This window comes from Ursus maritimus, unplaced genomic scaffold (genome assembly GCF_017311325.1).
Source record: "Ursus maritimus isolate PB19 unplaced genomic scaffold, ASM1731132v1 scaffold_1, whole genome shotgun sequence".
Classification (NCBI taxonomy): Eukaryota; Metazoa; Chordata; class Mammalia; order Carnivora; family Ursidae; genus Ursus; species Ursus maritimus.
This window is the reverse complement of record NW_024423343.1, coordinates 20,519,974-20,540,985: the sequence shown is the minus strand read 5'-3', so window position 1 is coordinate 20,540,985 and position 21,012 is coordinate 20,519,974. Positions and strand designations below refer to the sequence as shown.

Below are 21,012 nucleotides of genomic sequence, written 5' to 3'. Positions count from 1 at the left end.
AAAAGTGACTCGGTTTTAAAATAAATGATAAAACACTCAATACCGGTATAGCAAAAACTGGAAATGCAGTGTTTGAGTGACTAACTTTTGAGAACACTCTTCTAATATTTCCATCTTTTACCACTCATCACACAAGAAACCAGTTAAGTAAGTAACGAACTGACCTCCTTCCATCCCTAGCAATAATCCTGTGATAAATAATTTAATCTCTTTATACCGCTTAAACAGTAAAAATTTTAATACAGAAAACAAACAAAAAAACCACATTCCCCAGAAGGCCGCGGGAGCGAACAAACCTCCGGACCATAGAGTTCAGTTCCTAGCTGGGCCTCTCATTCGCCACTTCCGCCCGTTCGCCTAAAACTGCGCTTGCGCACTGAGTCTCTTCCTCTCTAAACTCAGACCTGGTTTGCGGCGACATGGTGAGTGTTGGTGCCGGTGAGGCCTAGAGGTCTATCTGCCCGCATCTGACCTTTTCTTGCTATCTTTGCCCTCACCCGGCGTTTGCTCGCCGGCCCTGTCCCGCGCCGTCCTCGGCTTCGCGCCTTGGTCGCCCTTCTCGGACGCAGAGCGGGGCGGAGGGGCGGGCGCAGCTCGGTGGCGCCTGGCCCATCCGGGCGGGTTCAACAGGGTGCCCTCGGAGTGCCGGGCCCGCTCTGGCCTCAGATTTTTGCAGGATGGAATGAGGGGGACCTAGGTCACTGGCAGGGGCTGGGTAATTGGAGGAATGGTGTTTGGGATGGGGAGTGGGGGGCAAAGGCTCCGTTCCCGGGTCTTAATATGGCTGGTTTCTCTGCTCCTATCAGGCTAAACGCACCAAGAAGGTCGGAATCGTGGGTAAATACGGGACCCGTTATGGTGCCTCCCTCAGGAAAATGGTGAAGAAGATTGAAATAAGCCAGCACGCCAAGTACACTTGCTCCTTCTGTGGCAAAGTAAGGAGGTCTCCGGTGGGGGGACAGAGGGAGGGGGAGGCTTTCCTGCGAAGTGAGCCCGCTGCTGAGGGAAGTTTGTGAAGAGTGTGCTGGGTTGTTGGTAACTGTTTGTAGAATGCTTTCCGTTAACACTTGGGAACCAAAGGGTCAAACATTTGACAAGGAGCCCCAGCCTGAGCCATACCTGCTTTGTGGGAAATGACTCTTGTCAGTTTTGTCTACTGGTGTTGCTGGAGAGTTTCCTGTAATGTGTGTGTTTATGGTGTGCAGGAGTACTGTTTGGGGAGGAATGGGGGGGGTGTCTTTGACAGCACTGGCAATACAGCAACCTGACGAATGTCAGTTTTGCATTAGAGAACTTCGGGTACTAGGAACACGTAGAACCTCATAAAATACACCCATTTTCTCTTCTTTTCTTTTTTCTTTTTTAAGATTTTATTTATTTATTAGAGAGATACCACAGGCAGGGGGAGAGGGAGAAGCAGGCCCTGGGATCATGACCTGAGCCACGCAAGTGCCCCCAAATACACCCATTTCCTAGTGTAATTTAGACTCCTGGGTGTTAGTGAGGTAAAAGGCTTTTATTGGTTCATAGAGAAAATGGATTGTCTTTTACAGACCAAGATGAAAAGACGAGCTGTGGGGATCTGGCACTGTGGCTCCTGCATGAAGACCGTCGCTGGCGGCGCCTGGACCTACAAGTGAGTCCCTTTTCTTTGTGGTATTTGAAAGTGTGTGGATCACGTCAAAATTTCAGGTTTGACGCTGGTGGGCTAGTTTTAACTCCTAACGAGACTGTGAAGGTAAGAACGCTTTTTGTTGTTTTACTTTTCACGACTCACTGACAGTTATGATTTATGTTCAGTTATTCAAAGAATAGAAGCAAAACTACTGAAATAGAAAAGTCTGACATGACTTTGGATTTTTATAGAGTCCCAAGGGTCATCACGGTGAGCATAATGATACTGTACAGATCCTTTAGTGGGACTGAATCTATACTGAACCTTGACTTGTATTACAAGCTGTTTTTATAAAAATGAGGCTAGGTAGCTTGTTACTGCATATGAAAACTTGAGGCCACCTGGACCATGACACTTTTGCCATTCTAAACAGTACTGGCTGGACCTCGGCAGCTTTGTCCCCTTGACAAGTGCCAGGTGATGCTGCTGAGATAAATCTACCTGTGCTGGTTATTGAGTGGAGTCTTGAGTTAATCCATTTCTGGAAATTAAAGCCACCATTGAAGGTCTCTGATTCAGGGGAATTTGTTTTTGACCTTGAAGGCTGAGGTATTCTTCATTTAGCCAGTATTTAGATGTGTGCGTCCAATACACTAGCCTCCCATGTATAAAATGATAGGGCTAGCATGGTTGAAGAGTGGAAATTTTAATTTTAGTTGAGTTAAAACTGCGGCAGTGTAAAATATTGGAAAGTGTTGAAATAATCATTTTTATATAAGTGGGTCTTGTGAGGGGTTTATGAGGTCAAAAAGACAAATGGATCCTAGCGTGCTCTCTTGGTTGTGATTAAATGAACTAGCATTCCTTTACCCACCATATGTGGTGCTTATGGGTTTTCCAGGTACAGTTCCAGAATCTTCTGATAGAATTTTCTGAGCTGTCTTTACAAAATACACTTGAGTCTGTTCTTCCTATTTTGACACTGTTTTCTTGGTATCTCTCATTTCTGATACCATTTTTGAATTTATTAGTTTTTTCCGATGTTCTGTCCATTCCCTTTCAATGAGTTTAGGTCAGCCTCCTGCAACCATTCATTCCTCCCTGTTTTTTTTTTTAATGCTGCTTGAGAGATCATATGCATGAGGTGGCCTGTCTAATTCTGCAAAAGCCTGAAGACACGACTCTTAATTGTTAAAAGATATCATCATCATCAAGATTGTAATGTAAAAATGAGGCAGGATTTACTCATTTGCCATTTCACATGTTAGTGTAACTAATTACGTTAGAACCAACTTTGTTTTTCTTTCCAGCACCACTTCTGCCGTCACAGTAAAGTCTGCTATCAGAAGACTGAAGGAGTTGAAAGACCAGTAGAAGCTCCACCATTTGAAACATTGCTAGCCTGTAATAAATGGGTTAATTTATGTAAGAAAATTACTTTGGCTAGTTGTTAAATTTATTAATTAGATCTTTCCATTTGTGTTGCTTTAGTTTTGCTTTCTCAAAAGACTTGGAAATTAAAAATCCTTCTAATTTTTATTGGAAAAGCGTGCTGAGATGGTTTATCCTAATACAGCCTTTTTTTCCCCCCCTGTAGTCAAATGATGACATAAAATACAAGTCTTAGAGGTTGGATATGTGTCTTTCTTTTTGTAGGTGTATCCTTGCCAGTTCAACTTTTTTGAGATACATTAATTAAAATTGTGAGGACTTTTGTTTTTGGATCATGGTTAATTTTGTTATGTTTCTAAAGGTAGGATGACCTATACTGCCTCCTAACTTAATGGATGTTTTTTCTGACCACACGTTTTATCAGCATCTTCAGAAAACAATATGAAACAATAGAATTTTAGGACAAATTTTGAAATGTCTACACCATTTTCCATTTTTCAGTTTGCATGGAGGATGGACAGGATTGAATTACTCAAGTTGATACAGATGGTCAATTACACTAATAAACATGAAGTTTTGTGGAGGAATTCAAGTAGTGAATAGTTAATGGTGATGATTAACCTTTTTTCACCTTTATTCAGTCCATCACTTAATTCTTTGCCAGTTTTCCTGGTTTGCCTTTTTTCAGCCCTGTCTTAAGCTACCATCTGTGGTAAGGAGTCCTTAGGAACCTCCCAACAGGTATGTCTGTCTATACACCAAAGACAGTAATTCTTGAGGAATGCAAATCTGATACATGATGAAAACATGAATTTCCTATGTCCTTAGGATAGAGTTAAAACCTTTGTGGTTCTCATGGGCTGTCCTTCTCTTCCATAACTCTGGCCCATTACTAGCTTGCTTAAGTTCTCTATAACATCGGTTCACAGATTTTTTTTACCTTTATTTCCACTTTGGCTCTGGCACAAACATTATATCAGGGTAATGCTCTGTGTCAAGCCCTTATTAGACCCATAGCAGTAACTCTAGGTTTGTGTTACTGTTGCTGCCAACAGTTCTGTTCATTATTGTATCCCCAGTACCTAATATAATTCCTTGCACATAGTAGCCTTAAGTATTTGATGAGTAAAAGTGTGGCTCTCATTTTTGTAACAAAATGGTACCTGTAAACAATGATTTTTTTGTGCTGTGAAACATCAGTGAGTTTGGTGGGTCAGTAGCAATAAGACCTGAATTGACAAATCAGGATTTTCAGACTTCATGGAAATGTTTGACACAAGTCTTCAGAATCCCCAGATTTTGGATTAGCATAGGGAGTTAAATAAACATTAGGTACCTGTGGTTATTAATACATACCAGCTCAGCCAAACTGCTTCTGTAGTTACGTGGTCCAGGTACTTAACCTGTGCTTCAGTTTCCAGAACAATGCCTGGTAGTAAAATGGAGTATATGATGGGAGCTAGGGTTTACTAATTGAGAATCTTATTTGAAAGCCTTCTGTGTTACTTTGGTTAGGAATTTGGATGGGATGCTGTAGGTAATAGAGAACCATTAGAATTTGTAAGCAGTGAGGTAGTTTTTAACATTTGTTGAGCCTGTGTAGTCTGAGCACTGAATATCATTTAATCCCAAGACAACTTTATGAATTGTAGATACTATCCCCATTTACACACATGAGAAAGTTGCATAACTTGTAAATGATGGAGCTGGGATTTGAACCCTTGTGTGGTTAGCTGCAGGATTGATAATACTAGAAATTTTTGTACTTTTAATATGTTTTTTATGATAGTTAAAGAATAGATGGGAACATAGAGGCTAGTTAGAAGGCTGTTGAAATAGTAAATATTTTGTGGATAGGAAATAGTGACCTTCTCAAGGTTATGGTAGGTGGTGAGGGTAGGGCTGAAAATTAGGTTTCTGACTCCTTCCTTTGTCCATGTTTTTCCCACTTTGCTAGGCTGCCTTATGAGCTCAGAGTATGTTTCTTCTTTTTTTTTTTTTTAAAGATTTTATTTATTTATTCCACAGAGATAGAGACAGGCAGCAAGAGGGAACAGAAGCACGGGGAGTGGGAGAGGAAGAAGCAGGCTCACAGCGGAGGAGCCTGATGTGGGGCTCGATCCCATAATGCCGGGATCATGCCCTGAGCCGAAAGCAGACACTTAACCGCTGTGCCACTCAGGCGCCCCAAAGAGTATGTTTCTTCTTAATCTGCCTCTCTATAGACTAAAGATCCCCACCTTCATTTTACTCTTAGGAAGCAACCCTCGCTTGTTTTCAGAGCCTTCGGTTTTTAAGCCATTTAACCGACTGCATCAGGATACTAAGGTGAATAAGGCACATGTTCCTCACTAGACGGGCTATCTCATTGTATCCTAAATATTTTTGTCTGTGCTGTGATAAATGCACAGGTAGCCAGAAAGCCAAAACACATCTAATTGTGAGTTTCTTTTGGGCTTGGAGATGAAGGATGGGGGCTACTTAGAGATAGGACTAGAGTTCAAATCCCAGAACCAAGAGCTGGGGCTGAGAGGGGATTTTACAAGGGCCCAACTCAGATTGGAAATAATACATCTGCAGCAGCAGTTTTGAAATGTAGCAGCCAGAACCAAGCAGTCTGTACGAAGTTAAACGTATTTTTACTTTTACTGTCTTCCTCAGGAAAACCAAAAGCCGTTTTGTTGTTGCTAGCACTTTGGGCCAAGATTGAACAACAGGGCAGGGAAATAGATTATGTGTTTGGGATAAATTAGCCAAAATGAGTCAAGGGTCAAGTATATGTCCTGCCAGGGTCAACCCTGTAGGCCAGAGCCTTTGAGAATAGTGTCAGGACAGTGAGTGGTGTGGCTGACAGCCAAGACCCACAGGTATTTTTGTGTTTCAGCTTATGAAGAAGGGGGTTAGAGGGTAGACACCTCATTTGATCAGCATACATTGACCACTCCCTGAAATAGGGACAAGACATGCTTGCCAATCTCAGCTCACTAGCAGGGCAAAACAGCATGCTTCATTACACTTAATTACAAATTCCTGGTTTGAAAAACTACATGGTAAAAGTGTTTGAAAGTAACGTGTACATCTGGTCAATATACTTATTTTAGAGCTCAGCAAAATGTTTCTAAAATGTATTTAGAAACAAGTAGAAAGTCAGTGTAGCTTAGTGATTAAGAACATGGACTAGGGTCAGAAGTAGTTTAGGTTTCTTACTAGCTAGTGAGTGACCTTGGACAAGTTTGTCCCTTTTTTGAAGTTAAGTTTCCTCATCTGTAAATGGATATAATGGTGTTTCTTTCAAACAGCAGATTAGGTAATTTTGGTTCCAGAACACTGATGAATGGTAAGGTCCAGGAACCCAGGATAAGTGGAATCCTGGATCATGGAGAGAGGAGTACCAAAGATACTGGTGCTGTGGTGAGGGTGTGAGGTCAGAGGAGACGGGAGGGAAACTGCCTGTGATAGAAGGAGGAGTTCTGTTGAAGAAGGAGGAAAAGATGTGGGGTTCAGGCTGAGGAATCGCTTAAGGTACAGTTTTTGGTCCAAAAGGAAAGGAGACAACTTGAAAACAGGAAGCCAGTGTCACACCATGTGTGCGTGCGCGTGGACATGCATGCGTGCGCATATGTGTATGTGGCCACATGACGTGCCGATCATGGAGCACTTTTAGGATTACGTTTTCGGAGGCTCTTGTGATACTCCCTGTAGGGGTGGGGTTTACTTTGCTCTTTTGTCTTCAGTCTGCTTGTGCTGCTCGTGTGTGTAAACTTCTCGTGTTCCTGTATGTACATGGTGGGTCAGGTTTGTGCTGTTTCAAGCAATAACTTTCCCAGGTGCTTTACTAAAGTAGATATTTTAGTCTCATTGTAGATTACTAATCTCTCTTCAGTTTACTCCCGGCTGTGGGGAAGATAAATTCGTGGTTGACTGCATTTGCACAGGAATCATAAAAGGATTGCCCTGAGCACTATGGGAAAAGGGATGGACATCTGATAAGAGTAAATGGAACCAGTCAACTCTCTTCAGAGAATTTGAATCAAATGATAGCGGAGCGGAGTTACACAAAGGCGGAGCACTAAGCCTCAGGAAAAGCTCATGGACTCCCTGCTGCCAGGTTCACAGGGCTGCCCCAAGTCTGACTTGTTTCAGCTAGAGTTCTTTGGTTGTGGGCAATACAGACTGACTCGGGCTAATTAAATCCGAAGAGATCTTACCGGCAGCTTATAGAGTGCTTCACAGGATAGAAGAAAAAGACTAAGTTTGTAAGGGGAAGAAACCAGGGCATCTTTCTAGTTATCACTGGCAGATGTTGAAAGTCCTCTCACGGAATCCCTGGGGGGGGGGATCAGATCTGTGTTTCGTCTTTTTGACACCATTTAGGAGTGAAAAACCTGAAGAAAGTATCTAATTGGCCTAATTGGGGTTACATTTCCATCCCCTGGCATGTATGTGGACACTCTCCCCAAGACTACACACAACAGGAAAAATCTCCAGCAGGAAATTGGATTGGCTATTGAGAAGGGAAAGTGTCTTTAACATAAAACTTGAATTATCATTTAGATTGTGTTCTTATTAAACCATCTAATTTAAAAGTAACATTGGAATTTTGTCTCTCAACCACCTTGCAAATTGCAGCTCAATGAAGAACACTACAGCATGGCCACAGGGTGTCCTGTAAGCTGTTCTCCAGTTCTTCCCCAGGGAAACCTGAGGCCACTGGCCATGGTCCGACTAGGAGTGTACGGAGGTCAGATGATAACATGATGTAGCGAGTCATCTGTGGGTTTCGGAATGATGATTCCCATCCTGTGTTTTTTTACACCCTCCTCAGGATATAGAATGGGATAGATAGACTTAGTAACTTGTAAAGTACCTTCAGTTGTCCTTTGGCCAGTGGAGGGAGGGCTGTTAGATTGGAAATGTCAAATGCTGCAAACCTCTAGAAATTGTACTTTCTGCCCCCAAACACATATACCAAGATAGTAGAACAAAAGGAATCCCTGGGGAATCACAGGTTAATGGTACCACCAAATAACTGAAATTGTCACTAGCTATGGTATCATAATAGCCGTCTTGGTTTTGATTTTTTTTTTAAGATTTTATTTATTTGAGGGAGAGTGAGAAAGCATGGGTGGGGTGAGGGGCAGAGGGAGAAGCAGACTCCCTGCTGAGTAGGGAGCCCGATCCGGGGCTTATTCCCCGGACTCCAGGATCATGGCCTGAGCGAAAGGCAGACGCTTAACTGAGCCACCCGGGAGCCCCAGTTATGATTCTGAATATAGTTCTATATTGGAGGAAATCAACACATCTGGCCCTGACATATTTTTGTTAACCTAGCTAATGTTTTCCCGTCATCCCTATTTGCAGTGTAATCAAAATTAGCTTACCTTCATATTACAGGGATAGTATATTTTTTTTTAATCTTTTTTTTTTTTTCTTTCAGATTTTATTTGAGAGAGGAGGGAGCACACAAGCAGGGGGAGGGGCAGAGAGAGGGAGAAGAAGGCTCCCCACTAAGCAGGGAGTCTGATGTGGGACTCAATCCCAGGACCCTGGGATCATGACCTGAGCTGAAGGCAGACGCTTAACCGACTGAGCCACCTAGGCACCCGGGGACAGCAGTATACTTTAGTTTTGCTTCGTGGCTGTCAAGTCACATATTCTCTGTCTTACACTAAGGACACAGTTGGACTGAGAGGTCAGGGTGTCTTGTGAACCTTACATGCCTCAGTAGACATGCATACAGTAGTTTAGGTCATCTTTGGGGGATATCCTTTCTGAAGTGATAGACAAGTTTCATCACCTTAGCCCCAGTTAAGAAAGGGGCATAATGTTTTATCTGTTTGGATTTTGGAGGCAAAACAGCACATATGGATGTACTTCTCTGTCCCATTTACTGAGTAACCTGTAAGGCTATCAGTTTTGAGGTGAGACTGGAGAAAGCAAGGACTTTGGAGCAGGTCCAAGTCACTTTGTTATTTAGTCGGTGACTTAGCAAATTCGAACATACTGGAAGGGTTAATGGCAGAGATGTTCTATAATGCTCCAAAAGAATCAGTACACTAGAAGTTCGGGGCTAACTACTTCTATTAACATCTATTATCCATTTGAAAAGTACCTCCTGTTTGTTACTGGACCCTGGTAGAATGCTCGAACGTGCATCATCGATCTGTGCAACTGAAACTACCCATTATAAACTTGATGTCACCTGATCTATAAAATCAGATTCATGCAGCAGCATTCTATTCTAAAATGGAATTTTCAGATTTGCTAGATGATAGAGACTAAGTAGCAGAACAACTTGGACCACAACTTAAACCTGTCCCAGGGTCTTTTCTTTCCNATGGGCTTGGACAATGGCCAGCTAGTCAGAGAGTTGGGAAGAACAAGGGTCAAGGATTGGTGACAAGGATGTTAAAGGAAAAGATATGTGGATAGAATTATTAGAACAAGTAGAGTTGATGATATTTGTATCCCGTGTAAATGCCCACCAGAAAATACCTACTATGGATATTGCTCTCACGAGGCCAGGTAAGTAAGATAACCCATTCTGTGGAGGTCCGTCGTCTGTTTTCCCCAGCCACTACCTTGGTGCCTGTTCATTAGGCATAGAAACAAAATCATAATAACAGAGATTGATCCTGTGTATGAGCTCAAAAAGCTGGGCCTCCCTTACCAAGGGTGACCAGTCTGTTGCCTCTGCTGGAGTGGCGAACTGCAATGAGGGAGGCCAGTGCTGAGCCCTAATACGGCCCCATTCCTTAGGGGGACCATGTAGCCCAGTGATTCCTTTAGATACCTGCCATTATGCGGAAGTCAGCAGTTTGTCTTCTTAGGGATAGATGTGTATTATGGGTGTGGATTTGTCTTTCTTGCCTGCAGTATGTCTGCCAGCATCACCGCTCATGGACTTGGCAGAACGCCTTCTCTATCACTGTATCCCATACAGTGTAGTCTCTTGCCAGTTGAAGGAAGTGAAGAAAGTACATCAACTGGCTCACACTTACAGAAATAATTTTTACCATGTGCCCCATTATCCAGAGAGGGCTTGCTTAATAGACATGTTTGCCAAAGGCTTAGCTATAGAACCGTCTGGAAGTGAACTCATGATGAACTAGGTACTGTCCTAAAGGACACAGTATATGGTGCCTTTCCCCTAGTCAGGATGCACGGATCAAGAAATGCAGGGATGGGAGTGGGACTCACACCATTGAGAATTAATGCCAGTTGACCCATTGAAGGCATTTTTGCTTCCCTTGCTTATGACCTTGAATTTGGAGGTCTTAGTGCCTAAGGAAGTAATGTTTGTTTCAGGGAACAAAGCCTTAATTCTATTTAAATTGAAATCTTGAGACCAGTCTCTGATCACTGTGGGCTCTTTATGCCACTGAACCAATAAGCTAGAAAGGAGTTTCTCCAGATATATCACCTTTACCACCCAGCTCTGTGCTCCAGGAGGTTCCCTGCCGTATATGGGCTGTAGCAATGGGTTCCCTTGTTCTCTGGCTTCTGGTTAGGTTCAGTAAATGGGAGGCACCAGCAGAAGACTTGGCAGTTGAGAAGGAAGTGGAGTCTTGATATTTATTTCCCCTGCTCCTTGCAGAGTTGCTTCAAATATAATGGCCTAAAGAGTACAGCTTGAGGCGCATGGGTGGCTCAGTCAGTTAAGTGTCTGCCTTTGGCTCAGGTTGTGATCCCAGGGTCCTGGGATCAGGTCCTGGGATTGAGCCCCATGTTGGGCTCCCTGCTCAGTGGGGAGTCTGCTTCTCCCTCTCCCTCTACCCACCCCATGCTTGTGCTGTCTCTCTTTCTCTCAAATAAATAAAATCTTGGTGGGGGGGGAAGTATAGCTCTGTTAGGCAGTTTTTCGTCTCTACAGCTACTCTTTCTGAGATTTAGTGCCCACTTTTCTCCCCTTACTCCTGCAGGCCTAAGGTGGTAATGGGTCCCCATTGTTATTGATCCTGGAGGGCTTCATTCATGATTTCTCTTAATCCTGCCCACATTGTTGACCTTAGTCCCTTTTATTCAGTTCCCCTCAATTACCCCATTTGAGTATCCCATCTGTTTTGTGCCAAGACCCTGACCAAATCAGATATTTCACAATAATCTGTTTGGATATTTCTGGAGCTGAAATCATATTCTCCAAATTTGTTCCCTAGCCTGTGTCATCTATTACTCCTTCCTCTTATGTTCTGTGATAAGACATGTTCTTTTTGTTTCTCCAAATCTCTCTCTCTCTTTTTTTTTTTTTTTTTTGAGCAACTTCCCTCCTCCATTCCAGTTGGTTATAGTGGAGTTACCAATAACAGGATCCTTTCCTCTGGCCACAAAAGGATGGTCGCGTGACACAGACTGGTATAACTGATCAAATTATTTCTTCTGGGAATGTATAGATTGTGCAGCAAAACACACAGAGAGGTAGCTAGTTGGAATTGAGTCTTTTAGTGGAAGTATCCAAAGAAACAGACAATGAATTGCTACCTCTTAAGATTTCCTGAAGTTGCCCTGGTTCTTGCTTTGGTATTAGCTCTTCCTTTGATTTGGTGAGATTTCACTGTGAAGTAAGACTCCCAGCAGCCTACACTCTGAGAGAAATGAACAAGAAATAAACAAGCCGACACGGGGATGAAGGTGAGATCCAAATCATCTTAAAGACTGGATTTAGTTAATTAGAATTACTAGTGCCCTAGCTGCCCACAAGAAGCAAATGTAAATCCTCTCTGGGAGAAGAAAAGATACCCTAAACTTCAAGGTGTCTCTATACTTTTTTGTGTATGATGTCTGGCACCCAAGTAAAAATAACAAGGAGACAAGACAGTTTCATTTAAAATACCAAAAGACGCGCCTTGGCTGGCTCAGTCGGGAGAGCGTGCGGCTCTTGATCTCTGTTGGGAGTTCAAGCCCCATGCTGGGTGTAGAGATTACTAAAAAAAATAGAAAGTAAACCAAGAGAAACAATAGGAAACTGAGAAAGATATATAGGGTATCCAAATAATAGAGTTTTTAGACAATGACTTAAAAATAACTGCTTAAAAATAGACAAGGAAGTAAAAGACAAGACTTAGAATTTCATCACACACACAAAAAAGACTATTCTTGTACTGAAAGATTTAACAGCTAAAATTGGAACTCCATGGATGGATTTAACAGCAAATGAGATGCAGGTTAAGAGATAATCAGTGACTAGAAAGATAAATCAAAAGAAAATATGCAGAAATGAGCACAAAAAACAAAGGAAAGGAACAAGTAAGTGTAAGAGCCATAGGTGATACAATGAAGAGTTCTAATATATGTGTAATTGGAGTCCCAGAAGAAGAAAGAGAGGACGGATGATAATGGCTAAGAATTTTCCAAAACCAATTAAAAAAAATTAGAAAGTCATAGACTAAAGAATTCCTGTAAACCTTAGGCAAAATAAATACAAAGAAAATCATACCTAAAAAGATAACATATTATGAATACCAAGGACAAAAGGAATGTCTTAAAAGAAGCTAGGAGAGGAAAAGCACTAAGGCAGTTGCCTTTTTTTTTTTTTTTAAAGAAATCTCTACACCTAACATAGGGCTTGAACCCACAGCCCTGAGATCAAGAGTCGCGTGCTCCACCAACAGCCGGCCAGGTGCCCCTAAGGCAGTCAACTTCGTAACAATATACTCTACTAGACAATTTATATCTCCAGAGTTCGTCAAATTCTGTGTCCAGCAACTATATCCTTAAAATATGAAGATAAAATACAATCTCAAACAAAAAAACCACAGAGCTTTATTACTGCAGACCCACCCATTGGACAGAAAGTAAATAATCTAAGGAGGAGACTTGAAGATGCACGAAGCAATGAAAGTGAACAAAAAGGAACACCGTAAGTAAATACAAGTGACTATAGACTGTATATATAATAACAATAATTTGGGGGTAATAGTATTAAAGTATAATAGTATTAAAGAAACAGCATGTAGGCCAAGAAAGAGTAAATAGTGTTAAAACGTTATAAGGTTCTTGCATTGTTCAGAAAGGGGTCAAACTACAAATCAAATATGTGTTGTAATGTCTGGTAATCAGTAAAAAAATAAGAAACAATGTATAACTAACAGTACTGTGGAGACAGAATTAAAAAGCATTCAGGGGATAAGACAGAACTAGTAGGACAAACAGTGCACAGTAAGGCGGTAGATTAAGCGTATACATATGTGCAACATGTGTGTGTACATTGTATATGTATCAGTAATAACATTACATACAAATAGACTAAATGCTCCACTTGACAGATAAAGTTAGTCAAGCTGGATTACATACACAAAGTATCAAGATTAAGGAAAGACAGATCTAAAGAATAAGAAATCATAATAAAGGATACAGACACAAACTAAAGAAACAGAGGGGTTTAAAGTAAAAGGATGAAAAAAATATGCCCTGCACACACTAATCCATGGAATGAAAGCTATTTTAATATTTGAGAAAGTGGACCTTAAGGCAGGAAAGCATTGTTAGGGATAAAGAGGGACATGTATACAGTGGTCCCCCCCCTTACCTGTGGGGGATACTTTTCTAAGACCCCCCGGTGGGTGCCTGAAACCGTGGATACTACTGGACCCTATAGGCTGTTTTCCTACACATACGTACCTGTGATTTGATTTAATTTCTGAATTATACACAGTAAGAGATTAACAACAATAATAAAATAGAACAATTATAACATTATACTGTAATAAAAATTAGATGAATGTGGTCACTCTACTCACCCTTCTTGTGACGATGTGAGATGCTAAAATGTCTACCTGACGGAAGGAAGTGAGGGGAAGGACCTAGGCTTTGTGATGTAGCATTAGGCTACCACTGACCTTCTGACCCTATGTCAGTAGGAGAATCATCTGCTTCCAGGCGGCAGCTGACTGTGGGTGACTGGGAAGCCCAACTTCAGGTAAGGGGAGACTGCTGTATCGTTACACATATAGAAAATATGTGTGCATTTTTCAGCATTTCTGGGCCATTGGGGAAGATACAAAACACGACATAATTAGGTGATGATGCTCAGAATTTCTGGAGGAAATTCTGACTAGAGAAAATTAAGGAGAACTGATAAATTCTACAAAGTCAATGCCAACTGACCAAGAAGACCCGCCAAGTTGGAATCAATATAAGCTAGAAAGCATATGAATTAGTTAATTTCTAAATAATAGATATTTTATGAAGGGAAAACTTAAAACAAGTTTCAGCAACTCTAAGTATAATAGATGCTAATCATTAAAAAAAAAAATCTTCAGTCTGAACTAGAGCCACCCCCTTGGTCTATGGTTTGTTCTCTGTTACTAAAAGCCTGGTGCTCCCTTTGTTTTCCGGTTTGCCATTAAACATTGATGTATCCCTACACATGTCAGCGGGGGAAACTAATCATTTGGCGTGTGTATCACCATATTCACTGTTTTGTGTCTTGACTGGAAAACAAACTTCGTAAGGTGTCAGGTATAGTACTTTAGATATTTTTGAAGGTTTATATAATGCACTTTGGCATTAGAACCCAGTGGATTTACATATATTCTTTGGGAACCTAATCTGTAAATCAGAAAAGTACTCATCTACAGATAATCTATATTCAAAGCAGAGAAATTGGTCAGCATGTGTTGGCTGCAAAGCATCAAATGTACCGCTAGGGGGCGATGCAATGTAGAGGAGAAAGGAACATACCCTGACAGGTAAGCAAAGTTTGGAATATTCATCTTGAGGGCATATATAAAATGGTTAAGAGCTTGTGTAAAATTACAGTTTAGTAAGTACCAAGTTATTTTTAAATTTCCAGGAGCCATAGTGTGACCAAGCCGACTAAGGTAAAAAAAAGAGAGACCAAAAGGAGTTAATAATTACAGTTTGTCTTTTGCGACAAATATATAATCAAGATGGACTTGGGTGTATTTTCTAGGATCTGCTAGTTTGAAGAAAAAATTTTAGTATTTTCATTTTGGTAATAATATCGAAAATTATTTTTACCAGTTGTAAAAACAAAATTTCTTCATTGGTAATGCATCATTAAAATATATTTAATTGAGTAAGATTTTATTTATCAAGCACGTCTCAGTCTAGGGTGTGCAGGTCTCTAACCACATTTTCAGAGTCCTCAAGAATTTTTTTCTTTTTAGAAAGTTTAGTAATTTTTAAAGGAGGAAAGTATTAAATACACTGTCACAAAACACTGGGCTTTGTAATTGAGTAACTAGAGCAATGAAGACATGAACCAATGGGGGAAGCTAAGTGAGAACGCGGCCCCCCAAAAAGTGGGTCAAAAGGTTACACTGATTCAGGGAGACACCCTAATGGCGCCACCACTGGGCAGAGCCAATGGGATGCTCGGTAGAAGTATGACTTGGAAGGCAGCCAGTAGGAGAGGGACTTCCCTCTGGAGAGGGAGCTGTGTGTGTTTGTGTGTGTGCGTGTACGTGTGCATGTGAGCACGCACACACAAGAAATGGTATAATTTGCTGAGATGCAAAGGCCAGTATTATATGGGTGACGCGAGGATCTTCTCTTTCCTGATGTTCCTTTTCTCCAAGCACCTTTTTTTTTTAACTCATCAACTCAAGGCTGTTCTCATAAATTTCCCTGCTTTAGTTTCTAAGTCATGATTAACAGATTGGTTTTATTCATTTATTCATTAACTTTTAGGTTTTATTAGAAATACCTAATCATACACCTTGCTGTGAGCCTGGCTGTGTTCTAAGGGCTCGACCCATATAACCGCAATTAGTCCACACGACAGCCCTGCACTGGGGAAGTGTGGGACCATATTTTACGAGGCTCTTCATGACTTGGCTCCTTTCCAACCCTATCGATCGTGAGGTCCTTTTTCCTCTCTAAGCACCAGCCATGCTGAACTTCCAGGTACTTGAATACACTGCTTTAAGACCGTAGCTAGTGTTGACCACACTCTTCCTGTGGCCAATTCTCCTTTCCTCCTGCTAGTCTCCCCTTCTTCTCACACCAGACTCATGGGTCAATGTGATTGCTTCTCCCATCTTGCAGACGGGGAAAAAGAAGCTTAGGGAAGTTAAGTGTTATGTCTAAAGTCACACACTTCAGAGAGGGATGATAATGTGGAAGAAGGATGAGCTTTGGACCCAGAAGTCATGTTATTCAACTTTCCCTCTGTTATTTACTGGCTCGAACTTCAGGGAATGTTTATTCTTTTTTTTTTTTTTTTTTTTCAGATAAAGAGCTTCTCTGAGAGTAGCATACTATGAAGGATTTTGGTGATGGGAGGGCCAACCTAGGCATGAGACAAAGGCATAAAATTCGGGGAAGTATAACAGAAAGGAGAGGAAAGAGTGTTTTCAAGAGATAATGTTAACCAACAGGACAGCACTGATGAAGCTAGGGCACGTGCACGTTCTGCGCGCCAGGCTGAGGCATCTGGGCATGTCCTATTTTCTATAGGACGGTGAGTGTAGAGAACGGACAGCAGAGGGAGCCCTTGGTGGGTTTTGCTCCAGTCTGGCCCAGAAGAGTGAGAAAGTGATGTCGTCCCTGGTGCTGTCCCACCGTGAGCTTATTTCTTCCCTTTCTCCTCTCCACTCAGTGCCCACACTGCATTTCCCTAGAGGAAATGCACGTGAAGGGCTAGCAAGGCTTGGGGAGGGGCTGCCTTATCCCTCTTGGCTAGATGAGGAGACCAGGCCCCAGAGGGATTGAATCACTGCCCCTAGTTCAGTTACACAACTGGTAAATTGTTGAGGCAGGATTCCAGGTCGTAGGACGCTGGGATTAGAAAGTGCAGCCTCCTCCACATTCTTCCGTGCCCCTCAGTCCCTCATGGGCCTGTGTTCCCCTCTGTAAATGCCATCCTGGGTACAAATGGAGTTCAAGAGTCACTTTCTGAATAGCAGAGTTGGCTCAGTTCAGCAGGGACATTTTAAAAACAATATTTTAACTCAAAGGAGGTGTCCCACACCCAGCAGGAGAGAGATGTGGGCTAGTGGCGATGGCAATACCAAGGGTGTGGGTTTGGGGGCTTTAAAATCCCCCCATAATTTCCATTTGCTTCCTCTCTCTTTCTTTAGAACCACAGACATTATCTTAATCTTACATCCAAAGCTTTGCAAACGCAGCTTCAAAGCCCTACCCTGGCTGCCCCCTTCAATCTTCCCCAACACTCCACTATGGCAGCCTCGACTGGCCATCCTCAAGCCCTGCTCCTGGGAGTGATGGTGGGTTATATTCCCCGGTACCCCCAAAAGGAAAGAGCTCCAACTTTGTATCTTTAGTTGTAACAGAATAAAGACTCCTGTCTTCTCCCCTTTCTCTTCTGGGACCCCACCGTGCAGGTTGGCATGGGACCAAGTCCTGGGGTGGGGGTGGGGGGCTCGGCAAAGACTTGGTGACAGGCTGATTGATGGGTTTCCCGCCTCTGCTTGCCCTCCCGCCCACTCCTGCAGGCTCTGGCCCGGGTCCACCATCCGGCTGCCTGAGGGGTCTGCTTTTCTTTGTTGAGTCAGCACCAATGAGTCAGGGCCAAGATCAGCTGGGGGGACTGGGGAGCACTGCAGGACGCTGGGAAGGGAATACGAATTTAGTGGCCCAAAGGAAGGCATCACAAGGAGCATCTGAATGGAGGGCACTGGGGTTGTGGTCCAAGGAGCCTGAGCAGGGAGCTGACCTGTTGATGTCACTGACCATCAGCTGTCAGTGGATTGCTTTCCCATAGGAAAATGCAGGTGACTCAGATCATAGTGCTTAGGGCCTTAAAAATTCCCAGTCTTGTCCCTCTTGCATTTTTACTCTTTTAGAAATGTCAAAATGGAACCAAATCTCCATTAACTCAGCTAATGGAATATGAGGTGAAAGTAGGTGGGTGACATTCTCAGATACACTCCAGTGGCAATTCAGCCATGTCTTTTTGCCAGGGCTGCCGAAGGTCAAAACAAAGTGGCTGATGACATTAGGTGGCATCTTGGTGTACTTCCTCATCCATACATAGGTTGCATACACTGGTAGTGGAGGCAGGAAGAGAGCTGGATGTGGGTAAGGAGAGGGATAGAAATTAAAGAGACATCAACCTTCCAATAACACTTAGGGAGGAGCAAGTAGAGGGGAAGAGGTAAACCTATGATGCTATTCTTGCTTGTTCAGGCATGACAGTTATGCCAGTGTCCCCAGAACCACAGATATCATGGTAGCCTGGAATCCTATTGCCTGGGGCGAACTTAGAGGCTGTCTCCTCCGACTCCAACATTTCAAAAAGTAGGAGATGCAGACCCACAGAAGGGAAGTGACCTGTCACAGTCATAAGAGCTGGACAATGACAACAGAGCCAAAAGCCTCATTCTGGGCTCTTTCCATGACAAGAACCCAGGATCGGATCTGCAGCAGGCCGTGGTGGAGTTCGCATTGCCTTGGCCACAGCTTTGTGGGTGAGAGATTCATTACTGCCCAGGGGCTGAGAGACTCTAGAGGCCCTTGGTTTGACATTCTGTTCCTCTGAAGGAATCAGTGTCTATTCAGATCAGTTGAACTCTTGAAATTGTTTCATTCTCAAAAGCCAGGTCATCAGGAGAAAGGGCCATGGAGAGTAAAAAATGTCATCTCAAAAAAGTCTTTTTGTCTAACAGAAGAAGGGAGATAAGCAGGAGGGTCTGGGCACAAGCTATAGAAAGCCTGTATGTGTTCTACCAATGCCATCCCATGACAATAGTAGGGTTTCCATTCTTGGGAAAATTCTTATCCCTTGCACCCTACTTAGGGGGCTGAGAAGGGCCTGTGGTGAGGATTAGTAGGGTAGAATGAACAAAATTCCCTGGGACAAGAGGCTGCAAGCCCAAGTCCAGAGCCACATGATGAAGCCACCCCACCCCACCCCGGCCTCCCCAAGAGAGACTACCCCCTCCCCGGTCACCACTTCTCTGGTGATTTTCATCTCTCTATAAAAATCTAGCAAGAGCAGAAAAGCTTTCTGCTTTGATGGCACACTTCTCCCACAGCAAGGCAGTGGCTTTGGACAGGAAGGTGTCTGGAATGGACCTTCTGCTCCTGGAGGGAGGCTCATTCTCCTCTGTGAACAGGGGATACCCGCTCCATTTTTCCGGTGCTTTCCTCGAAGATGTTCAGAGCACAGCACAAATGATTTTCTTAACCCTATAAGATTTGGGCAGTGGTGAAAATGGGTCTTGGTTTCAAAATTGAAGACCTAGGGCATTAGTTGTTACCATCTGGTGATGTCACAGACTCTTAGCAGGTCCAGATAGACAGGATCTTAGAAATGACCCCACAGATGTGGCACAGAGGTCAAGAGACTGGGCTGTTGTGTTAGACCATTTGCATTACATCACTAATTATCCTTAGAATCCTTACCCCTCTGGGCAGCTTCCTAACCTCTCCAGAGCTCTGTCTCCTGTCTATAAATGAGGACAAGGATAATATCAATACCTACCCCTTAGGTTTGTTGTAAGGATAAAACCTTAGAGATACTTTTCCTAAAGTGCTCAGCCTGACACATGATAAGCATTCAATTAATCTTTTATATTGTTATTATTATGTTATTATTATTATGTTATTCTTTTTCCCCTCACTTTACAGAAACTGAGGTCCACAGAGGCATATTTTAAGAAATAGATTTTCGGGGCACCTGGGTGGCGCAGTTGTTAAGCATCTGCCTTCGGCTCAGGGCGTGATCCCAGCGATCTGGGATTGAGCCCCACATCGGGCTCCTCCGCTGGGAGCCTGCTTCTTCCTCTCCCACTCCCCCTGCTTGTGTTCCCTCTCTCGCTGGCTGTCTCTCTCTGTCAAATTAATTTAAAAAAATCTTAAGAAATAGATTTTCTTTTTTAAAAAATCACAAAACCAGCTTAGTCGTGTGTGCACATTTTCATTGATTAAGAAAAGGGAGACGTGGGCATCTGGACATGAGCCAGGCAAGGCCAGGTTATGCGGCAGTAACAACTCCCAAATGCCTGGCCTTACAGCAGAAATGTTCATTTCCTGCTCATACTCTTTGTCCACTGTGGGTTGGCTGGGGGCTCTGCTCCTATCATCGTCCTTGTTCTGGACCTGGGCATTTGGAGCGCAAGCCTACTCTTATGGCGTCCATCTGGAAGTGACTCTGATCATTTCTGCCCAGATTTCTGTTTCTGGCCAACGCAAGCCACATGGCCATATGGCAGTTGAGCAATGTGGGTAAGCACGATCCTCTTACAGGAGGTAACCGGGTATCGTGGAGCAATACAATTTATGATGATCTGCTGCATAAACGAATATGATCTTAGTGTGAGTGATCCTCCAATGTGAGCCCATTGAAACACCTGCCCTAAGATGTCAGAATTATTATGAAAAATGAAAAGACCCTTCACATAGCATTAAAAGGAACATCTATTGATGCCCACTCCTTGAAATAATTTCTCAAAACCCCCAAACCATGGCCAAGATAACAATCCATTCCTTGGGGGGCCTGGGTGGCTCAGTGGGTTAAGCATCCAAGTCTTCGTTGCAGCTCGGGTCATGATCTCAGCGTTGTGAGATTGAGCCCCGTGTGGGGCTCTGTGCTCAGGAGAGAGTCTGTTTGAGAGTCTCTCTCTCCCTCACCCCCTCCCTCTCTCTCTAAAATAAACATATAAAATCTTTTTAAAAATCTTCATTCCTTGAAAGCCGACCACACACAGCCATGGGACTCATCCTAGAATGAGAGGGTGCTTGTAACGGGACATCCCAGAGGGTTCACTTCCCTCTCCAATCCCAAAGTGTTTACCATCCACCCCATCCCACTGCTACCCTTTGTGGTTCCTTCATGAATGATCGCCGATTAGTGCTGGTCACTGGTCCAGACGGTGGAAACACAAAAGAGGGGGGACACAGCCCTTGTCCTCAGTGAAAGGGGCAAACTTCCTCCAAGTCAGGGGAAGACTAGCAGTAAAGTCAGCAAATAGAATATAAGATAAGGTCTGGTATGGTCTGCGAACTATAGAACCACAAAGAGGGGTCACTTGCTCTAGCCTGGGGGTGTCAGAAAAACTCAATATGGGAAGGTTAATATT

General features: G+C 43.0%; 1 protein-coding gene across 1 annotated transcript; it reads left to right on the top strand.

Moving 5' to 3' along the window:
* Window positions 1-324: 324 nt before the first annotated feature.
* On the top strand, window positions 325-3,248 carry RPL37A (ribosomal protein L37a). Its single transcript, XM_008690483.2, has 4 exons — window positions 325-422; window positions 807-935; window positions 1,554-1,636; window positions 2,926-3,248. Exons 1-4 carry the CDS (start codon window positions 420-422, stop codon window positions 2,987-2,989), a joined length of 279 nt encoding a protein of 92 aa, XP_008688705.1. The 5' UTR covers window positions 325-419; the 3' UTR covers window positions 2,990-3,248.
* Window positions 3,249-21,012: the final 17,764 nt, after the last annotated feature.

Bases quoted from the DNA above. Each gene is read 5' to 3' on its own strand.
- RPL37A (XM_008690483.2), top strand. The intron at 936-1,553 runs GTAAGGAGGTCT...TGTCTTTTACAG, and splicing joins CTTGCTCCTTCTGTGGCAAA to ACCAAGATGAAAAGACGAGC. The intron at 1,637-2,925 runs GTGAGTCCCTTT...TTTTCTTTCCAG, and splicing joins GGCGGCGCCTGGACCTACAA to CACCACTTCTGCCGTCACAG.